This window comes from Haliotis rufescens, unplaced genomic scaffold (genome assembly GCF_023055435.1).
Source record: "Haliotis rufescens isolate VD_foot unplaced genomic scaffold, xgHalRufe1.0.p SCAF_9, whole genome shotgun sequence".
Taxonomy (NCBI): Eukaryota; Metazoa; Mollusca; class Gastropoda; order Lepetellida; family Haliotidae; genus Haliotis; species Haliotis rufescens.
The window spans coordinates 37030743-37049995 of record NW_025964383.1 but is presented as its reverse complement, the minus strand read 5'-3'; the positions used below and the strand labels follow the sequence as shown (position 1 = coordinate 37049995).

The following is a 19253-nucleotide window of genomic DNA, read 5'->3' as shown; positions in this document are numbered from 1 at the left end:
CAAGAAGATCTACCCCCTGTAATGTTTGTAGAGAGATCAAAGACTGCGTTGTTATGCTGAAGGACTGAGACGTTGCTATAACTAGGGCTATGCCTGTTTGTCTCACGCTCAGCTTAAGGTGAGACATAGCTCTGTAGTGCCTATAGGTCGACAGTCGATATCCTGGATAATTCACCTTTGACTTATATACATGTTTTATAGATATGATACGTGTTTGAGGGTATAAATGGGGGTAAAGTAAACAGATTTAGACGGAGGGGGATAAGTGGATCACACTCAGTAGCCTTGGTGATGCATGTCGTCGTACCCTGAAGACCGATGCTCATTATATCAATCACAGGATTGTCTGGTACAGATTATTTACAGACCGTCGTCATAAAGCTGAAATGTTGCTAAATGCGTCGTTAAAAAACACATAAATAAGGACATATTGTATTTAAACCAAAACGCATGACTCCGATCATGTTTACTAGCCAGTTGATCAGAAAAAAAACTTTGAATACCCCGCTGAACAACCAAACGATCCGGGGTAGAATAGGTCTTCAGCAACCCATGCTTGCCGTATAAGGCGACTATGCTTGTCGTAAGAGACGACTAACGGGATCGGGTGGTCAGGCTCACTGACTTGGTTGATGCATGTTAGCGATCCCAATTGCGTGGATCGATGCTCATGATGTCAATTACTGGATTGTCTGGTCCGGACTCGATTATTTACAGACCGCCGTCATGTAGCTGGAACATTGCTGAGTGCGGCGTAAAACAACAAACCAACCAAACATTCGTGATGATGAAAAATGTAATTGTATTTCAGAACAGCTCATTCGGAACGTACCGCTGATCAGTACTGTCTTGACGCTGTGTTCTATCATCTTTTCAATATTTTCGAAAAGAAAAATCGCGATCGGGGTGAAACTGGAATTCGAATCCATGATCAGCGGATCTTACATAATAAAGGGACGTAATTCTGCATAGGTCTCTTGATCAGGTGTGTCTTCACATGTTGGACACTTAACAAGTTTTAAAATAAATCACGTCAGTAAGTAGTTTATTGATTGACATGTGAATGTATTCCCACACATATTTCACCGTGTCGAGAGAAATAAAAAAATACTAACATGCAGAACAGAGTTGGCAGTCTTAGTTAATGTTTTGTCAGGGTAATACAAGATCTGTATGCAAACACGCGTTGAATAGGAATTGGCATCAACTGGACACGTGCTCTGTAAATCACCCTGGATCGACAAATGAGAAAAAAAGTTCTGACAAACGACAACTCCATGTTGAGAATTCTCATAAGGCTTGGCTGTAATCGTTGGGTAGCATTCGTGAAATTCCGTTAACGGAAAGACCCGAGTGTTCAATGTGGCGTTAAACATTTTCACCTGCAGCTGAGCTCGAGGGAGGGATGGGAGTATGCGTGAATTATGTATTTATCTGGTTTAGCCTCTCACTAATAAACTTGGTTTGACTATCTTATTAGTGCCAAGTATACCCTTTTAGTGCCTTGGGGGTCTATGAGAAATATAAAATGTAAATTGAATATATTTTGTCTTGTTACCATACATTACCTGCCACTCATGATCCTACAATTTATACACTGTAATCGCATTGCATTTGCACCTGATTCTGTCTTTTTCATCTCGAGACCCTTAAGGTGTCGCCAAATGAGGTCACGTGATATATAACAAGAAACCTTTCTTTCACACATAAATAACCTTCTAGATAAATAAAATTAAAACAAGAAAACGTTCCCTCCCTCAAACAGTTCCGAAGAGACCCTGAGAAACAGGAATATTTCTAAACCTGTTTATATATTACATTGGCAGAGTGTATTTATTTTGAAGGATTAATTAAGGAAATGATGTAATGAACACTCCCTTATGTATGTAGATACATGTACCAACAGTCACTGGTTCGGATTAATTAACCTTGATAATATCAATACTGGTTCGACGACATATAGCTGGCATATTGCTGAATACAGCGTTAAGTCAACTAATCAACAATACGAGTATTACGTGACAGTACTTTTGATCGAGACCAAATCTAAATATTTAAAATGAATCTTAATGGAGTATTGCATGTTGAATGATTGTTCCTTCCAAGAAAGCATGTTTTCAATCCCTGGTAGACGTACATAAAGTCCCGCAAATAAAGCTACACATAAGGTTAAGTAAAAAAATACAAGGAAACCCGCGACTATGACTATTACAGATTAGAATAACAGTCTACGTTAAGCCCTAGGAGACCATATTGATGCTCAGCGTACCATGGAACAAGACTGGCAACATAGCAGGGCCTGCTACTATCATTCTGTTGCCACTGGCCGCATCCGGAAACTGATCACGGCTGATGGAGCTCGTGCTCTTGTCCAGTCACTAGTTGGTTGGTTGGTTGGTTGTTTAACGCCGCACTCAGCAATATTCCAGCTATATGACGGCGGTCTGAAAATAATCGAGTCTAGACCAGACAATCCAGTGATTGACATCATGAGCATCGATCCACACAATTGGGATCGATGACATGCATCAACCAAGTCAGCGAGCCTGACCACCCGATCCCGTTAGTCGCCTCTTACGACAAGCATAATCGCCTTTTACGGCAAGCATGGGTTGCTGAAGACCTATTATATACCCCGGATCTTCACGGGTTCCAGTCACTAGTGATGTGTCGACTTGTAACAAGGAATGGAAACAAAACTTTGAAAACAAGGCGAGTGGACGCTCTTGCCTCGGGGGGACGGGCACTGGTCCTGCCTATCTCTCTGATCTTCTAACATCTCCTTGTCCTGTACGTGAACATTACTCTCAAAACCAAAGTCTCTTGGCAGTCCCTCACACAAGCTCGTGCCTTATGGGAACAGATCTTCTCCTACTGTCTTTAGGAAACTGTCTACCCCTTGACATCAAATCAGCCTGCAGCCTTTTTACTTTTCGGTCGAAACTTAAAACACATATTTTCACTACCTACTATGCCAAAGTTGCAGTTTATGTCTTGTCTTTGTAACGCTGTATGTGACAGTGCATGGAATTGGCGCATTAAAAATACGCATATATTATTAAAGGAACCCTCCAGTCTTTAAATTTCAGAGAGAAAAGGGTATGAGTGTAGGCTGCTGGAGCTGGGGAGGGGATGAGTATGGACTGCTAATGCTGGGGAGGGGATGAGTATAGACTGCTAGAGCTGGGGAGGGGATGAGTATAGGCTGCTAATGCTGAAGAGGGGATGAGTATAGACTGCTAGAGCTGGGGAGGGGATGATTATAGACTGTTAGAGCTGGGGAGGGGATGAGTATAGCCTGCTAGAGCTGAGAAGGGGATGGATACAGACTGCTGGAGCTGAGAAGGGGATGAGTATAGACTTCTAGAGCTGGGGAGGGGATGAGTATAGACTGCTAGAGCTGGGGAAGGGATGAGTATAGACTTCTAGAGCTGGGGAGGGGATGAGTATAGACTTCTAGAGCTTGGGAGGGGATGAGTATAGACTGCTAGTGCTGGGGAGGGGATGAGTATAGACTGCTAGAGCTGGGGAGGGGATGAGTATAGACTGCTAGTGCTGGGGAGGGGGATGAGTATAGACTGCTAGAGCTGGGGAGGGGATGAGTATAGGCAGCTAGAGCTGAGAAGGGGATGGATATAGACTGCTGGAGCTGAGAAGGGGATGAGTATAGACTCCTAGAGTTGGGAAGGGGATGAGTATAGACTTCTAGCTGTGGAGGGGATATGCATATCTATGCCACTGATCAACACAGTTCAGCATATCTGAGGTAAACAGTCGGGGTGATTTATGTGTCGTAAAATGCAATATGACAGTGAAGTTGGCAAGCTCTCGTCTCGGGCACTGTGTGAAGAGGACAACACTTGGTGTCCGTGAGTGTAACCGTCATGTAATAACAACGAGGGTAAATAATCGGAGACAATGGGGTTGACTATGACAGTTGTGTCCACCCGCATAAAGACATGGAACACGCGCACAATGGACTTTTGGGTAATAATAAGAGAGAGGGCTGAACGTATCACTATTTTATTTCACGGGGAGATGGTAGGAGGGTTTTGGGCCCAGACGGTGGGCTTTGGGGGTCAGGACGTGTAGTGGGGAGGGGTGTGGTGGGATTGGGGGGGGTCAGGACATGTAGTGGGGAGGGGTTTGGTGGGGTTGGGGGGTCAGGACTTCTAGTGGGGTGTGGTGGGGTTGGCGGGTCAGGACATGTAGTGGGGAGGGGTTTGGGGGGCGGGGGGTCAGGACTTCTAGTGGGGTTGTGAGGTCAGGAAGTCTAGTGGGGTTGGGGGTCAGGACGTGTAGTAGGGAAGGTCATGGTTGTGGTTGGGGGAATCAAGACGTATAGTGGAGAGGGCGGGGGTGAAGACAGGGGGTAGTGGAAACGGGATGTAGTCAAGATGGGGTGGGGAGAAGCGGTCAAAACAGGCAATGGGATAGGGTGTCGGACTGGAATAGATAAGGATTGGGGGTGATATAACTGTATTGGACAGCAGGCTTACAACGGGAACTAGGTGAGTCGGGCGGGAGTTTTGGCGGCACTATGTTGGCATCAAGGCTTTTCAACATATAAGCTGCGATTTATCGCGTAAGCGTGTGGTATACTGCTTAACAAAAATAAATGATTTGATCAGATATAATATTACACATGGCGTCAGGTTCCCGGCGTGTGTCACTGTAGCCGGTCCTGGTTGCCAGGATAGAAATGCAATATCTTCCAAAAAGATTATCTCTGGTCGAGTAGGTGATCTGAATATAACTAATCAGAGTCTTTCGATGGCGTTTAGGACTTGGCAACCTCTGTATGTTACAACGTGACGGGGCTTCTGCTTGCCCCTTCAACGGGTGGAGGGCTGAACAAGTAGGTTTTGAGTTATGTGCAGGCATGTCATGTTTCGCGGAATAGGATTAAGGCGAACGACAACAGGATTATAAGACATAATCCTGAGACGTCGGAACACACAATGAAGATTTTGTTATACAAAATACCATGTCTTCAAATGAAACAAATGTCTCAAATTCAAAAGATTGTAATCGACAACACTTTGAAAGATGTGTAATGTGAACGCGTGAATACATTGATCCCACTTTGTGTGGACATATCAGCTGGTGTGTAATAAGTCAATAGACTTACTCAGTATTCTCCTGGTGAAGGGCAAGCAGTAGGCCTGACACGGCCTTTGTTACGACATCGAAGACGTCTCATTGTTTCACTTCAGAGTGTATGTCACGGACTTGACTCATTGGGGTGAGGTAGTAGTGTGTGAGTGTGTGTGGAGGGGTGTGGGTGTGGGTGTGGGTGTGGGGGTGAGGTAGTAGTGTGTGAGTGTGTGTGGAGGGAAGTGGGTGCGGGTGTGGGGGTGAGGTGGTAGTGTGTGAGTGTGTGTGGAGGTGAGGTGGTAGTGTGTGTGTGTGGAGGGGTGTGGGTGCGGGTGTGGGGATGAGGTAGTAGTGTGTGAGTGTGTGTGGAGGGAAGTGGGTGCGGGTGTGGGGGTGAGGTAGTAGTGTGTGAGTGTGTGTGGAGGGGTGTGTGAGATTGCGTGTGCATTTGTGGGTGTGTGTAGGTGTGGGAGTTGAGGTGGTAGTGTGTGTGTGTTCTGGGGGTTGTGAACAATGTTTTAGGGCAAAAACACTGCCACAAGAATATGCTTCTCTGACACCATGCCCCACATACACATGCACATACACACTCACTATACACATGCGTCTTTTACAGTTGAGTAATCTTAATCCCTGGAGTTGGGTGAGTGTGGGGGTGGTGAGGTGGTGAGGTGCATATTACAGTGCTTAAAATCATAGAGGTAAAATCTGGACATCACTCTCCATCAATGTCCCGGGAACAATGTTTTGGGGGCTAAAACACTGCTACAAAATTAGGTTTCTCTGACGCCCCGCCCCTTAAGCACATACTCACTCAATACACACACACTCAATATACACACTCAATATACACACACTCAATATACACACTCAATACACACACTCAATATACACACTCAATATACACACTCAATACACACACTCAATATACACACTCAATATACACACTCAATATACACACACTCAATATACACACTCAATATACACACACTCAATATACACACTCAATACACACACTCAATATACACACTCAATATACACACTCAATACACACACTCAATATACACACTCAATATACACACTCAATACACACTCAATATACACACTCAATATACACACTCAATATACACACACTCAATATACACACTCAATATACACACACTCAATATACACACACTCAATACACACACTCAATATACACACACTCAATATACACACTCAATATACACACACTCAATATACACACACTCAATACACACTCAATATACACACACTCAATATACACACTCAATATACACACACTCAATATACACACACTCAATATACACACTCAATATACACACACTCAATATACACACTCAATATACACACACTCCATACACACACTCAATATACACACACTCAATATACACACACTCAATACACACACTCAATACACACACACTCAATATACACACTCAATATACACACACTCAATACACACACTCAATATACACACACTCAATATACACACACTCAATACACACACTCAATATACACACACTCAATACACACACTCAATACACACACTCAATACACACACTCAATATACACACACTCAATACACACTCAATACACACACTCAATATACACACACTCAATACACACACTCAATATACACACTCAATATACACACACTCAATACACACACACTCAATATACACACACTCAATACACACACTCAATATACACACACTCAATACACACACTCAATATACACACTCAATATACACACACTCAATACACACTCAATATACACACACTCAATACACACACTCAATACACACACACTCAATATACACACTCAATATACACACACTCAATATACACACTCAATATACACACACTCAATACACACACTCAATATACACACACTCAATATACACACACTCAATACACACACTCAATATACACACACTCAATACACACACTCAATACACACACTCAATGTACACACACTCAATACACACACTCAATATACACACACTCAATACACGCTAAATATACACACACTCAACACACACTCAATATACACACACTCAATATACACACACTCATTACACACACTCAATATACACACACTCAACACACACACTCAATACACACACTCAATATACACACACTCAATACACACACTCAATATACACACACTCAATACACACACTCAATATACACACTCAATATACACACTCAATATACACACACTCAATACACACACTCAATATACACACACTCAATACACACACACACTCAATACACACACTTAATACACACACTCAATATACACACACTCAATACACACACTCAATATACACACACTCAATACACACATTCAATACACACACACTCAATATACACACACTCAATATACACACACTAAATACACACACTCAATATACACACACTCAATACACACACACTCAATACACACACTCAATATACACACACTCAATATACACACTCAATACACACACTGAATACACACACTCAATATACACACACTCAATGTACACATACTCAATACACACACTCAATATACACACTCAATACACACACACTCAATACGCACTCAATATACACACACTCAATATACACACACAATAAACACTCAATATACACACTCAATATACACACACTCAATACACACACTCAATATACACACACTCAATACACACACTCTATATACACACACTCAATACACACACTCAATATACACACACTCAATACACACACTCTATATACACACACTCAATACACACACTCAATATACACTCAATATACACACTCAATACACACACACTCAATACACACCCTCAATACACACACACTCATGACACACACTCAATACACACACTCAATATACACACACGTCTTTTATATTTTAATAATCTTAACCCCTGGAGTTTATTTCTTGTTTACGATCCCCAACTACACTATGTATGTGTCTGCCTTAAAATTCCTGGGCGGTTGGGTTGCCTAGTGGTTAAAGCGTTCGCTCATCACGCTGAAGACCCGGGTTCGATTCCTGACATGGGTACAATGTGTGAAGCCCATTTTTGGTGTCTCCCGCCGTGATATTGCTTGAATATTGCTAAAAGCGGCGTAAAACCACACTCACTCACTCACTTAAAATTCCTATTATATATCGATGTAGCTTAAGCTTAACGTTAATCTATATCAAATGTTGCAAGATGTGAGGCATTGTACAGACAAACAAATCCTGTTCATGTTGACAGGATACATTGAGACAGGTGGCGTGAATGGGACGTCATATTCCTTCTGGCATTTAATTGGTACTTACGAATAACACGCACCTGCGATATCTGATCATCACGCCTGGGCATGTCAGTTAAACTGCAATGTTTGACTGCCATGCCCAAGCGGAGCGTGAAACAGCTTAAGCCCCGTGGATTACTAACATTGGGAAGATATAAACTTATATTTTATGCGGCCTCTGGCGTTTGATATACTACACGCAACATTAACCGTTCCGAGTACATCCGTCACTCCACGACATGTTAAACCCCCTTCAACCTCTTAACCTCAATCCCAAACCTTCGTACCTCCTTCTGTTACGATTACCTCACAACATTTTAGCCACCGCTCCCCATTTCTGGTCGGGTTAAAGTGAGTGAGTTAGGAAACTGGGTGTGGTCCACTCGCTTGACCGCGGACAGCTTGACGACCAGGGGGTTCTAGGCCAGAGAAACCAGCCCTGACTTGATTTACGCCTTAGGGATCAGTCGGTTGGTTCTACCCAGCGTTAACCACGTCACGTCGTGTCCATCCTGCCACCATTTTACTCGTAGTTTATACATGTGTCATAACACAAGTCCTACGTCTGTCAAAGAAAAAAAAGCGACAAATACATTTCCATCATCTGCCCGAAGCAAGAGAGTTAACTGACTTTAAAAGTCCAGTTTCCACAGTAGAAACTGGACTTTTATAGTCAGTTAACTCTCTTGCCTCGGGAGGATGCATTTCCATACACATACTAAAATACTAAAATGTCCACTGTACGATTCTCACTACATCATAAGCAAGTGTTGGTGAATCATTATCAAATAGTGACAATACCAGGTGTTCGCCAGAGTCCGATTACCTGGACCGGGGGGATGGTTGGTGCGGGTGGGGGTGGGGGTGGGGGTGGGGGTGGGGGTAAGGCTCCGTGATTTGACTGATGACGTAATGCTTATGATTTCACTGGCTTGTCTGGTCCAGATTCAATTAGTTACAGGCGTCTGTGGTGTATATAGAACATTGTTGTCTGCGATGTTAACGTCTGACACTCTCCATGTCACTCTGTAGCCAGAACACAACCACACAACAATAACCATGGATTGATAAACATTCAGATATCAACACTTGGACAGTTGTACGCGACGTGTTAAATGGTTTCGTGATACATGCCGTGAAGATCCGGGTTAGAATAGGTCTTCAGCAAACCAATACTTGCCTTAAAAGGCAACTGTTCTTTTCGTAAGAGGCGACAAACGGTATCGAGTGGTCAGGCTCGCTGACTTAGTTGATGCATGGCATCGCATCCCAGTTGCGTGGATCGATGCTCATGATGTCAATCACCGGAGTATCTGGTCCATACTCGATTATTTACAGACCGCCATCATATAGCTGGAATATTTCTGAGTGTTAAACAACAAACAAACAAACGAACAAAACATGCGAATATAATCCGCCATCATGTGACTGGGTGTGAGTGTTATTTTATGCCGAGGTCACCTGAATCAGAGCGATATCGTGGCATGCTAATTGGCATCAATATACAATGGTAGAGAGCATGAGCAAGCACTATGACGTCTAAGACCACCCAATGTCCTCAGTGCTTTACTCTTATGACAAGCATGATGGAGTGAGTGAGTATGGGTTTACGCCCGCTTTTAGCAATATTCCAGCAATATCACGGCGGGGACATCAGTAAGGGGCTTCACACGTTGTACCCATGTCGGGAATCGAACCCGGGTCTTCGGCGTGACGAGCGAACACTTTAACCACTAGGCTACCTGACCGCTCCTATGACACGCATGGAGCCACAACCCTTAAGCCACCCTTTTTCCATATCCTAACGTTGATGACTGCACGTCCACCCCTTTTAACAAGCCTAGATCCTATCACAGAGTATACAGGCATTGTCCCTCCCGCTGAGGTGCGCTATATGATATGGATTGTGTCTGGGCAGGCCGCGAGCAGGTCTTTAATATATCTGATTAAAACACAAACACGTGCAGAACTGGAATATTAAACAGTCACGCAAGCACATTGTTCGTGACAGTATGCCGAGTTGTGCCCACACACATGAATGTGACGCCCGTTATGGTGTTGACGTCGTTAATAAGGTTTTGTTCAACGGACAAATATATTTACATCGCTGCATACATTCCGTGTATTCAGCAAAGACAAGCTTTAACCTGACATTTGCTGAATAAATGAATAATAATCATGTTTCTTAGATCCAGGGTAGAAAAGGGCTTCAGCAACCCATGCTTGCCGTTAAAGGCGACTGTGCTTGTCGTAAGAGGCGACTGACGGGATCGGGTGGTCAGGCTCGCTGATGCATGTCATTGTATCCCAATTGGGTCGATCGATGCTCATAATGTCAATCACTGGTCTAGTCCAGACTCAATTATTTACAGACCACCGTCATACAGCTGGAATATTGCTGAGTGCGGCGTCAAAGAACAAACAAACACACTATAAACATGTATATTGTTTAACAATATTTGACATATTACCTATGCTGTTTCCAGTATATCTTTGACAAATGTCACCGCTTCCAATTTTTAGGGAAATACGACATTATTTTCAATATATCTGTAAGATACCATGTCCAATATATATACCCAATCTCATTAAAATCAGAACTTAGTTTTCGCTACCGCTAAACAAAGATCTGAGGACATCCCATTACAGATCAAGTCAGAACGATCTTTCAACGGACCCTTGTTGCTCTATGGCTGAGATAATGCCGATGTGACGTCACTCACTCACTCACACACTTTCATCCAACTAACCAGAGCTAACCGAAAGTAACAGTCGGAATGTGTCTTACACCTTATACTTTTGTAATAACGCCCTTCGCCATGGAACAGTAATATGACACACCTTATCCCCACCGCTGCCGCGTGCGATTTACCAGGCAGGATAGTAAGTTCTCTGTTAACTAACCTTCAGGCTACTGTTACTAATCAAGTTAGTAGAATTTGGCTTTTTTCGAAGTGTAGTTTTTAGACGTTTACTTCGGTGAAACCCATAAGCACGAATATGGTACTGACACACCTAGAAACATAATCAGGGTGACTATCAGATTCGTACCCGTGATCACGGGTTTCTGGAACGCCAAAGGGACATACTCATTAAACCTAAACATAAAAAAAACCGTGTCACGATTCCAGCGAACACAGCGATTCCTGTAATTCGGTTCACCGATAAGACACGTCCAATACAGTCATTCGTCACAACTCGACCCTTTTCGTAACCTGCCCGGAGTGACACGAGTGGTCATGAACTCAAATACCATATAACCAACTATTTCTCTAAGCCAACGGTGTTCATAGAACAGTCTGGATTAACGAGTTTGTTGCATGTCAAGGTGACCGCGAAGGTTCCGCACTTCCGCTCTGATGCTGTAACACCTTCCGGGCATGTACTGCCGACACTAAGTCCACAATAACAGCAATTGTGCATCGTTACCCCTTGATGAAAGTACATAAATTATTCCCAGAAACCGTAAACGACGGCCAGATGACCAGACGAGCTCCTTCCGTGCCACAGGTCCATTAGTTGAGCAGTGTTGAATACGCCATGATGGCTTTCTGTCGCCCACTGCCGGCCATCGTTAATAATGTAACAATCAGTGACTTCATTGCACCTGTGGTGACCAGATCGCCATCAATAAAAACCAAACATGTGACTTACTTGAACCTCATCAGATCGTAATCAATACAAATTGTAGGGTTTTGCGTTGCATGAACTTCAGCTGATAAGATCGCATTAATAAAAAAACAAACAGATGCATGTGAGTTGCTAAATTAAGTTAAAAAGATTGTCACTGATATGAATCATGTGACAGTGACACACGTACAGTTGGGTTGTACAGACAGCCATTGAAGACAGTGACACACGTACAGTTGGGTTGTACAGACAGCCATTGAAGTCAGTGACACACGTACAGTTGGGTTGTACAGACAGCTATTGAAGACAGTGACAGCCGTTCAGTTGGGTTGTACAGTCATTGTAGTCAATGACACACGTACAGTTGGGTTGTACAGACAGCCATTGAAGTCAGTGACACACGTTCATTTGGGTTGTACAGACAGCCATTGAAGTCAGTGACACCCGTTCAGTTGGGTTGTACAGACAGCCATTGAAGTCAGTGACACACGTACAGTTGGGTTGTGCAGACAACCATTGAAGTCAGTGACACACGTACAGTTAGGTTGTACAGACAGTCATTGAAGTCAGTGACACCCGTTCAGTTGGGTTGCACAGATTGCCATTGAAGTCAGTGACACCCGTTCAGTTGGGTTGTACAGACAGCTATTGAAGTCAGTGACACCCGTTCAGTTGGGTTGTACAGATTGCCATTAAAACAGTAACACACGTACAGCTGGGTTGTACAGACAGTCATTGAAGTCAGTGACACACGTACAGCTGGGTTGTACAAATTGTCATTGATGTCAGTGACACGCGCACAGTTTGGTTATACAGATAACCATTGAAGTCGGTGACACACGTACAGTTTGGTTGTACAGGCAGCCATTGAAGTCAGTGACACACGTACAGTTGGGTTGTACAGACAATCACTGAAGTCAGTGACACACCTACAGTTTGGTTGTACAGGCAGTCATTGAAGTCAGTGACACACGTACAGTTGGGTTGTACAGACAATCACTGAAGTCAGTGACACACGTACAGCTGGGTTGTACAGGCAGCCATTGAAGTCAGTGACACCCGTTCAGTTGGGTTGTACAGACAGCCATTGAAGTCAGTGACACACGTACAGTTGGGTTGTACAGACAATCACTGAAGTCAGTGACACACGTACAGTTTGGTTGTACAGGCAGCCATTGAAGTCAGTGACACACGTACAGTTGGGTTGTACAGACAATCACTGAAGTCAGTGACACACGTACAGTTTGGTTGTACAGACAGCCATTGAAGTCAGTGACACCCGTTCAGTTGGGTTGTACAGACAGCCATTGAAGTCAGTGACACACGTACAGTTGGGTTGTACAGACAATCACTGAAGTCAGTGACACACGTACAGTTGGGTTGTACAGGCAGCCATTGAAGTCAGTGACACACGTACAGTTGGGTTGTACAGACAATCACTGAAGTCAGTGACACACGTACAGTTTGGTTGTACAGGCAGCCATTGAAGTCAGTGATACACGTACAGTTGGGTTGTACAGACAATCACTGAAGTCAGTGACACACGTACAGTTTGGTTGTACAGGCAGCCATTGAAGTCAGTGATACACGTACAGTTTGGTTGTACAGACAATCACTGAAGTCAGTGACACACGTACAGTTGGGTTGTACAGACAGCCATTGAAGTCAGTGACACACGTACAGTTGGGTTGTACAGACAGCCATTGAAGTCAGTGACACACGTACAGTTTGGTTGTACAGGCAGCCATTGAAGTCAGTGATACACGTACAGTTTGGTTGTACAGACAATCACTGAAGTCAGTGACACACGTACAGTTGGGTTGTACAGACAGCCATTGAAGTCAGTGACACACGTACAGTTGGGTTGTACAGACAGCCATTGAAGTCAGTGACACACGTACAGTTGGGTTGTACAGACAGCTATTGAAGACAGTGACAGCCGTTCAGTTGGGTTGTACAGTCATTGTAGTCAATGACACACGTACAGTTGGGTTGTACAGACAGCCATTGAAGTCAGTGACACACGTTCATTTGGGTTGTACAGACAGCCATTGAAGTCAGTGACACTCGTTCAGTTGGGTTGTACAGACAGCCATTGAAGTCAGTGACACACGTTCAGTTGGGTTGTACAGACAGCCATTGCAGTCAGTGACACACGTACAGTTGGGTTGTGCAGACAACCATTGAAGTCAGTGACACACGTACAGTTAGGTTGTACAGACAGTCATTGAAGTCAGTGACACCCGTTCAGTTGGGTTGCACAGATTGCCATTGAAGTCAGTGACACCCGTTCAGTTGGGTTGTACAGACAGCTATTGAAGTCAGTGACACCCGTTCAGTTGGGTTGTACAGATTGCCATTAAAACAGTAACACACGTACAGCTGGGTTGTACAGACAGTCATTGAAGTCAGTGACACACGTACAGCTGGGTTGTACAAATTGTCATTGAAGTCAGTGACACACGTACAGTTGGGTTGTACAGACAATCACTGAAGTCAGTGACACACGTACAGTTTGGTTGTACAGGCAGCCATTGAAGTCAGTGACACACGTACAGTTGGGTTGTACAGACAATCACTGAAGACAGTGACACACGTACAGTTTGGTTGTACAGGCAGCCATTGAAGTCAGTGACACACGTACAGTTGGGTTGTACAGACAATCACTGAAGTCAGTGACACACGTACAGTTTGGTTGTACAGGCAGCCATTGAAGTCAGTGATACACGTACAGTTGGGTTGTACAGACAATCACTGAAGTCAGTGACACACGTACAGTTTGGTTGTACAGGCAGCCATTGAAGTCAGTGACACACGTACAGTTGGGTTGTACAGACAATCACTGAAGACAGTGACACACGTACAGTTTGGTTGTACAGGCAGCCATTGAAGTCAGTGACACCCGTTCAGTTGGGTGGTACAGATTGCCATTGAAGACAGTAACATACGTACAGCTGGGTTGTACAGACAGTCATTGAAGTCAACGACACACGTACATTTGGGTTGTACAGTAATTGTAGTCAGTGACACACGTACAGTTGGGTTGTACAGACAGTCATTGAAGTCAACGACACACGTACATTTGGGTTGTACAGTCATTGTAGTCAGTGATACACGTACAGCTGGGTTGTACAGACAGTCATTGTAGTCAGTGACACACGTACAGCTGGGTTGTACAGACAGTCATTGAAGTCAGTGACACACGTACAGCTGGGTTGTACAGACAGTCATTGAAGTCAGTGACACACGTACAGTTGGATTGTACAGACAGCCATTGAAGTCAGTGACACACGTACAGTTGGGTTGTACAGACAGCCATTGAAGACAGTGACACACGTACAGCTGGGTTGTACAGACAGTCATTGAAGTCAGTGACACCCGTTCAGTTGGATTGTACAGACAGCCATTGAAGTCAGTGACACACGTACAGTTGGGTTGTACAGACAGCCATTGAAGACAGTGACACACGTACAGTTAGGTTGTACAGACAGTCATTGAAGTCAGTGACACCCGTTCAGTTGGGTTGTACAGACAGCCATTGAAGTCAGTGACACGCGTACAGTTGGGTTGTACAGATGGCCATTGAAGACAGTGACACACGTACAGTTAGGTTGTACAGACAGTCATTGAAGTCAGTGACACCCGTTCAGTTGGGTTGTACAGACAGCCATTGAAGTCAGTGACACGCGTACAGTTGGGTTGTACAGATGGCCATTGAAGTCAGTGACACACGTACAGTTGGGTTGTACAGACAGCCATTGAAGTCAGTGACACACGTACAATTGGGTTGTACAGACAGCCATTGAAGACAGTGACACACGTGCAGTTGGGTTGTACAGTCATTTAAGTCAGTGACACGCGTACAGTTGGGCTGTACAGACAGCCATTGAAGACAGTAACACGCGTACAGCTGGGTTGTACAGACAGCCATTGAAGACAGTAACACGCGTACAGTTGGGTTGTACAGACAGCCATTGAAGACAGTAACACACGTATAGTTGGGTTGTACAGTCTTACAAGCAGACCTGTTGTCAATGTTCAAATGTTCACTGTTATTTTATTGCCAGATTATTGCAAAACTTTGGAAAACGGTGCCGATCGGAACCGAAGTTAGAAAACAAAATAAATCTGAAATTGATTATTAAAGCAATGAGAAGCAATGTACTGCTGGGGATGGTTGTGAAGCTTACCTCGATGTCTGCTAGAATGGAGTCAGTGGCCACGCCCTGTTCCTTGAGGAGAGTCGCAAGTTGGGGCGTCCAGATGATGTTCCTCGTCAGCAGTGACCTACCTGAGGCCAGGACCTCTTTCTGTCGACTGTTCATGGTCAGATCTAATCAAGTGCGCACTCCGAGGTACAGAAAATCACAGCCATATTGATGAGGTCGTTAGTCAAGTGCGCCCTTCCAGGGTTGACGGTAACAGTGTTGAGAACACTCCTTTCTCACAGGTGAACGGACATTTCAGTGTTGAACATCAGCAGAGGAATCCCGTCTTGTGTCTTCAAAGAAGTCATTTCTAACTTTAACGGTCTTAGAGATTATTTGTATCCTTGTATTATTTGAAATTTTCAAATGGTACGTTGTAAACGAGGTGTGGTTTCAGTAATTTGTTCCAAAGATTCCTGAAAGTAAAAGAAAACCACTTGCATGAGGATTGGAGCAATATTATCAAATAAAGACGAGGCTCGGAACAACTGGTAACCCTAGCAACATCGATTCCAGTAATTCAAAACCCAATTTGCCAGGCTGGTTACTTATTGACAAATTATATCATAATTCGTATCAGTTTGACAGTAAACAATTGCCACTAATAGGGGACCGTACGACCCAAGGGAAAAAGATAATTTGTTGACAGAGGGCAGGCATTCTTTACAACGTGTACATGTGAGGTGCATGTGCACGGGGAGCATGTTTTTGTGACGGGTGCCTACGGGGGAATGAGGGGGGGGGGGGGGGATGCGAATATGTAATCCGTGCCACCACTAACGTTGTTGATTGTTGTTTAACATCTGTGAATAATTTAGCAGACAATCTAGTGATGGACTTCTTTAGTATCTATTTACGCATTTGGGATACGATAACATGCATCAACCATGTCAACGAGTCTGACCACCCCATTCTGTTAGTCTCCTCTTACAACAAGCATGGGTTGCTGAAGACCATTTTTAACCCGGATCTTCATGGGGGAAGAGGGCAAAACATTCGTCAAACCGTTGTCTTAACACGATCCCCATTTTCGTTGGTCTTATTTCAACTACTTGACATACACTGTTCATCTTTTGACAGGGATACTTTTATCCTGTCATGATACACAGAACTGATACAAAGAACTGACACACAGGCCCGACACACAGAACTGACACACAGAACTGATACACAGAACTGACACATAGAACTGATACATAGAACTGACACACAGAACTGATACACAGAACTGACACATAGAACTGATACATAGAATTGACACACAGAACTGATACACAGAACTGACTGACAGAACTGATACACAGAACTGACACACAGAACTGACACACAGAACTGATACACAGAACTGACACACAGAACTGACACATAGAACTGACACACAGAACTGACACACAGAACTGGCACATAGAACTGATACATAGAATTGACACACAGAACTGATACACAGAACTGACACACAGAACTGATACACAGAACTGACACACAGAACTGACACATAGAACTGATACATAGAACTGACACACAGAACTGATACACAGAACTGACACATAGAACTGATACACAGAACTGACACACAGAACTGATACACAGAACTGACACATAGAACTGATACATAGAACTGACACACAGAACTGATACACAGAACTGACACATAGAACTGATACACAGAACTGACACATAGAACTGATACACAGAACTGACACATAGAACTGATACACAGAACTGTCATGACACACAGAATTGTCATGATACACAGAACTGATACACAGAACTGATTCTTATAATATGTCATTATCCCTATCATTAGTCGAGAAGTATATTTTGGTTCGAATCCTCAAAAGGGGTGTATGTCCAGGTTTCACACCTGCAACCCAGGGCACCTTGCTAGACTTGACCTTCGTTATACACGCCATTTCCCTTTCTTGCAAATAGCAGCTAAGAGAACATTAACATCCTACTCAACACGTGTTAATTCAGAACAATGTTGGTTCGCTACTCGCGTCCAGGCAGTGACTATGGTAATTTAAGCAATTCAAACGTTATATTACCTTCTTGATATTTTAGTCGCACAAAGGCCATTATTGATAATCATTGCGTAACTACAGACACCTCATTGTCAAGCGAGAAGACTTCAAAAACACACGAAAGACATCTGGCATGTTTAATGTTTCACATAATGGGAACATTATTTACTGGTATTTTAAAACGACAATATGGCCACTCCTGTGCATCGAAAAGCGTCGTCTGGCATTAAACCCTCAAACATGAGGGTTTGATCCCAATCTGACCACTTAACGCTGGTCCACAGATCGGTATCACCACTCCAACCGCGGGCACAGACACAGGATGTAAATTCTGTTGTTCAATACCCAAACAATTATATATCCTACAAATATGTTTGTCTCATGCCATCGGTGGGATCGGTCACTTTATGCCAGCCTATGACTGATCTACGCGGGTCCTAGTTCATTGTCACGGCTGTAACCCGACTCTGTGTTATCTGGATAGACCTGCAGATGTCGACATGTTGTGTTTCAGTCAACTAGTGTGTAGTCAGTTTTCAGTAGCACTGAACATATATACCAGCGCTACTACTACTTCTAGTAGGCACGCCAGAAACCTATGATTGTGAGTTCGAATCCTGGTTCGTCCAGGTTTGTCAGCACCAAAATGTACTTGTGACTTTCGCCAAAGTGGTAAACTACTATTATCAGTATCACTACTGCTGTTGCAGCTGCTTCTTCTACTACAAGTATTGCTGCGACTTTGGCCACGATACGGCTTGAATATTACGACTTGCGGCGTTAAACAACATTCACTCACTCACTCATTTCAAGACCCGTGAAGATCCGAGTTATAATTGGTCTTCAGCAATCCATACTTGCCGTAAAGGCGATGCCTTTATGTCAATCACTGGATTGCCTGGTCCAAACTCGAATATTTACAGATCGCCGTCAAATAACTGGAATATTGCGGCGTTAAACAACAAACCAACAAAACACA

The 19253-nt window shown here is 43.7% G+C and overlaps 1 protein-coding gene across 5 annotated transcripts in view; it reads right to left on the bottom strand.

The window, feature by feature from the left end:
* Positions 1–19253, bottom strand: part of LOC124139530 (janus kinase and microtubule-interacting protein 3-like) — a 54742-nt gene that overhangs the window by 26681 nt on the left and 8808 nt on the right. For all 5 annotated transcript variants that reach the window (XM_048391212.1, XM_048391213.1, XM_046506656.2 and 2 more), the window contains one exon: positions 16233–16666. In XM_048391212.1, coding sequence (XP_048247169.1) covers positions 16233–16367 — 135 coding nt within the window. In that variant the 5' untranslated portion in view covers positions 16368–16666. The remainder of the gene's footprint in view (positions 1–16232; positions 16667–19253) is intronic.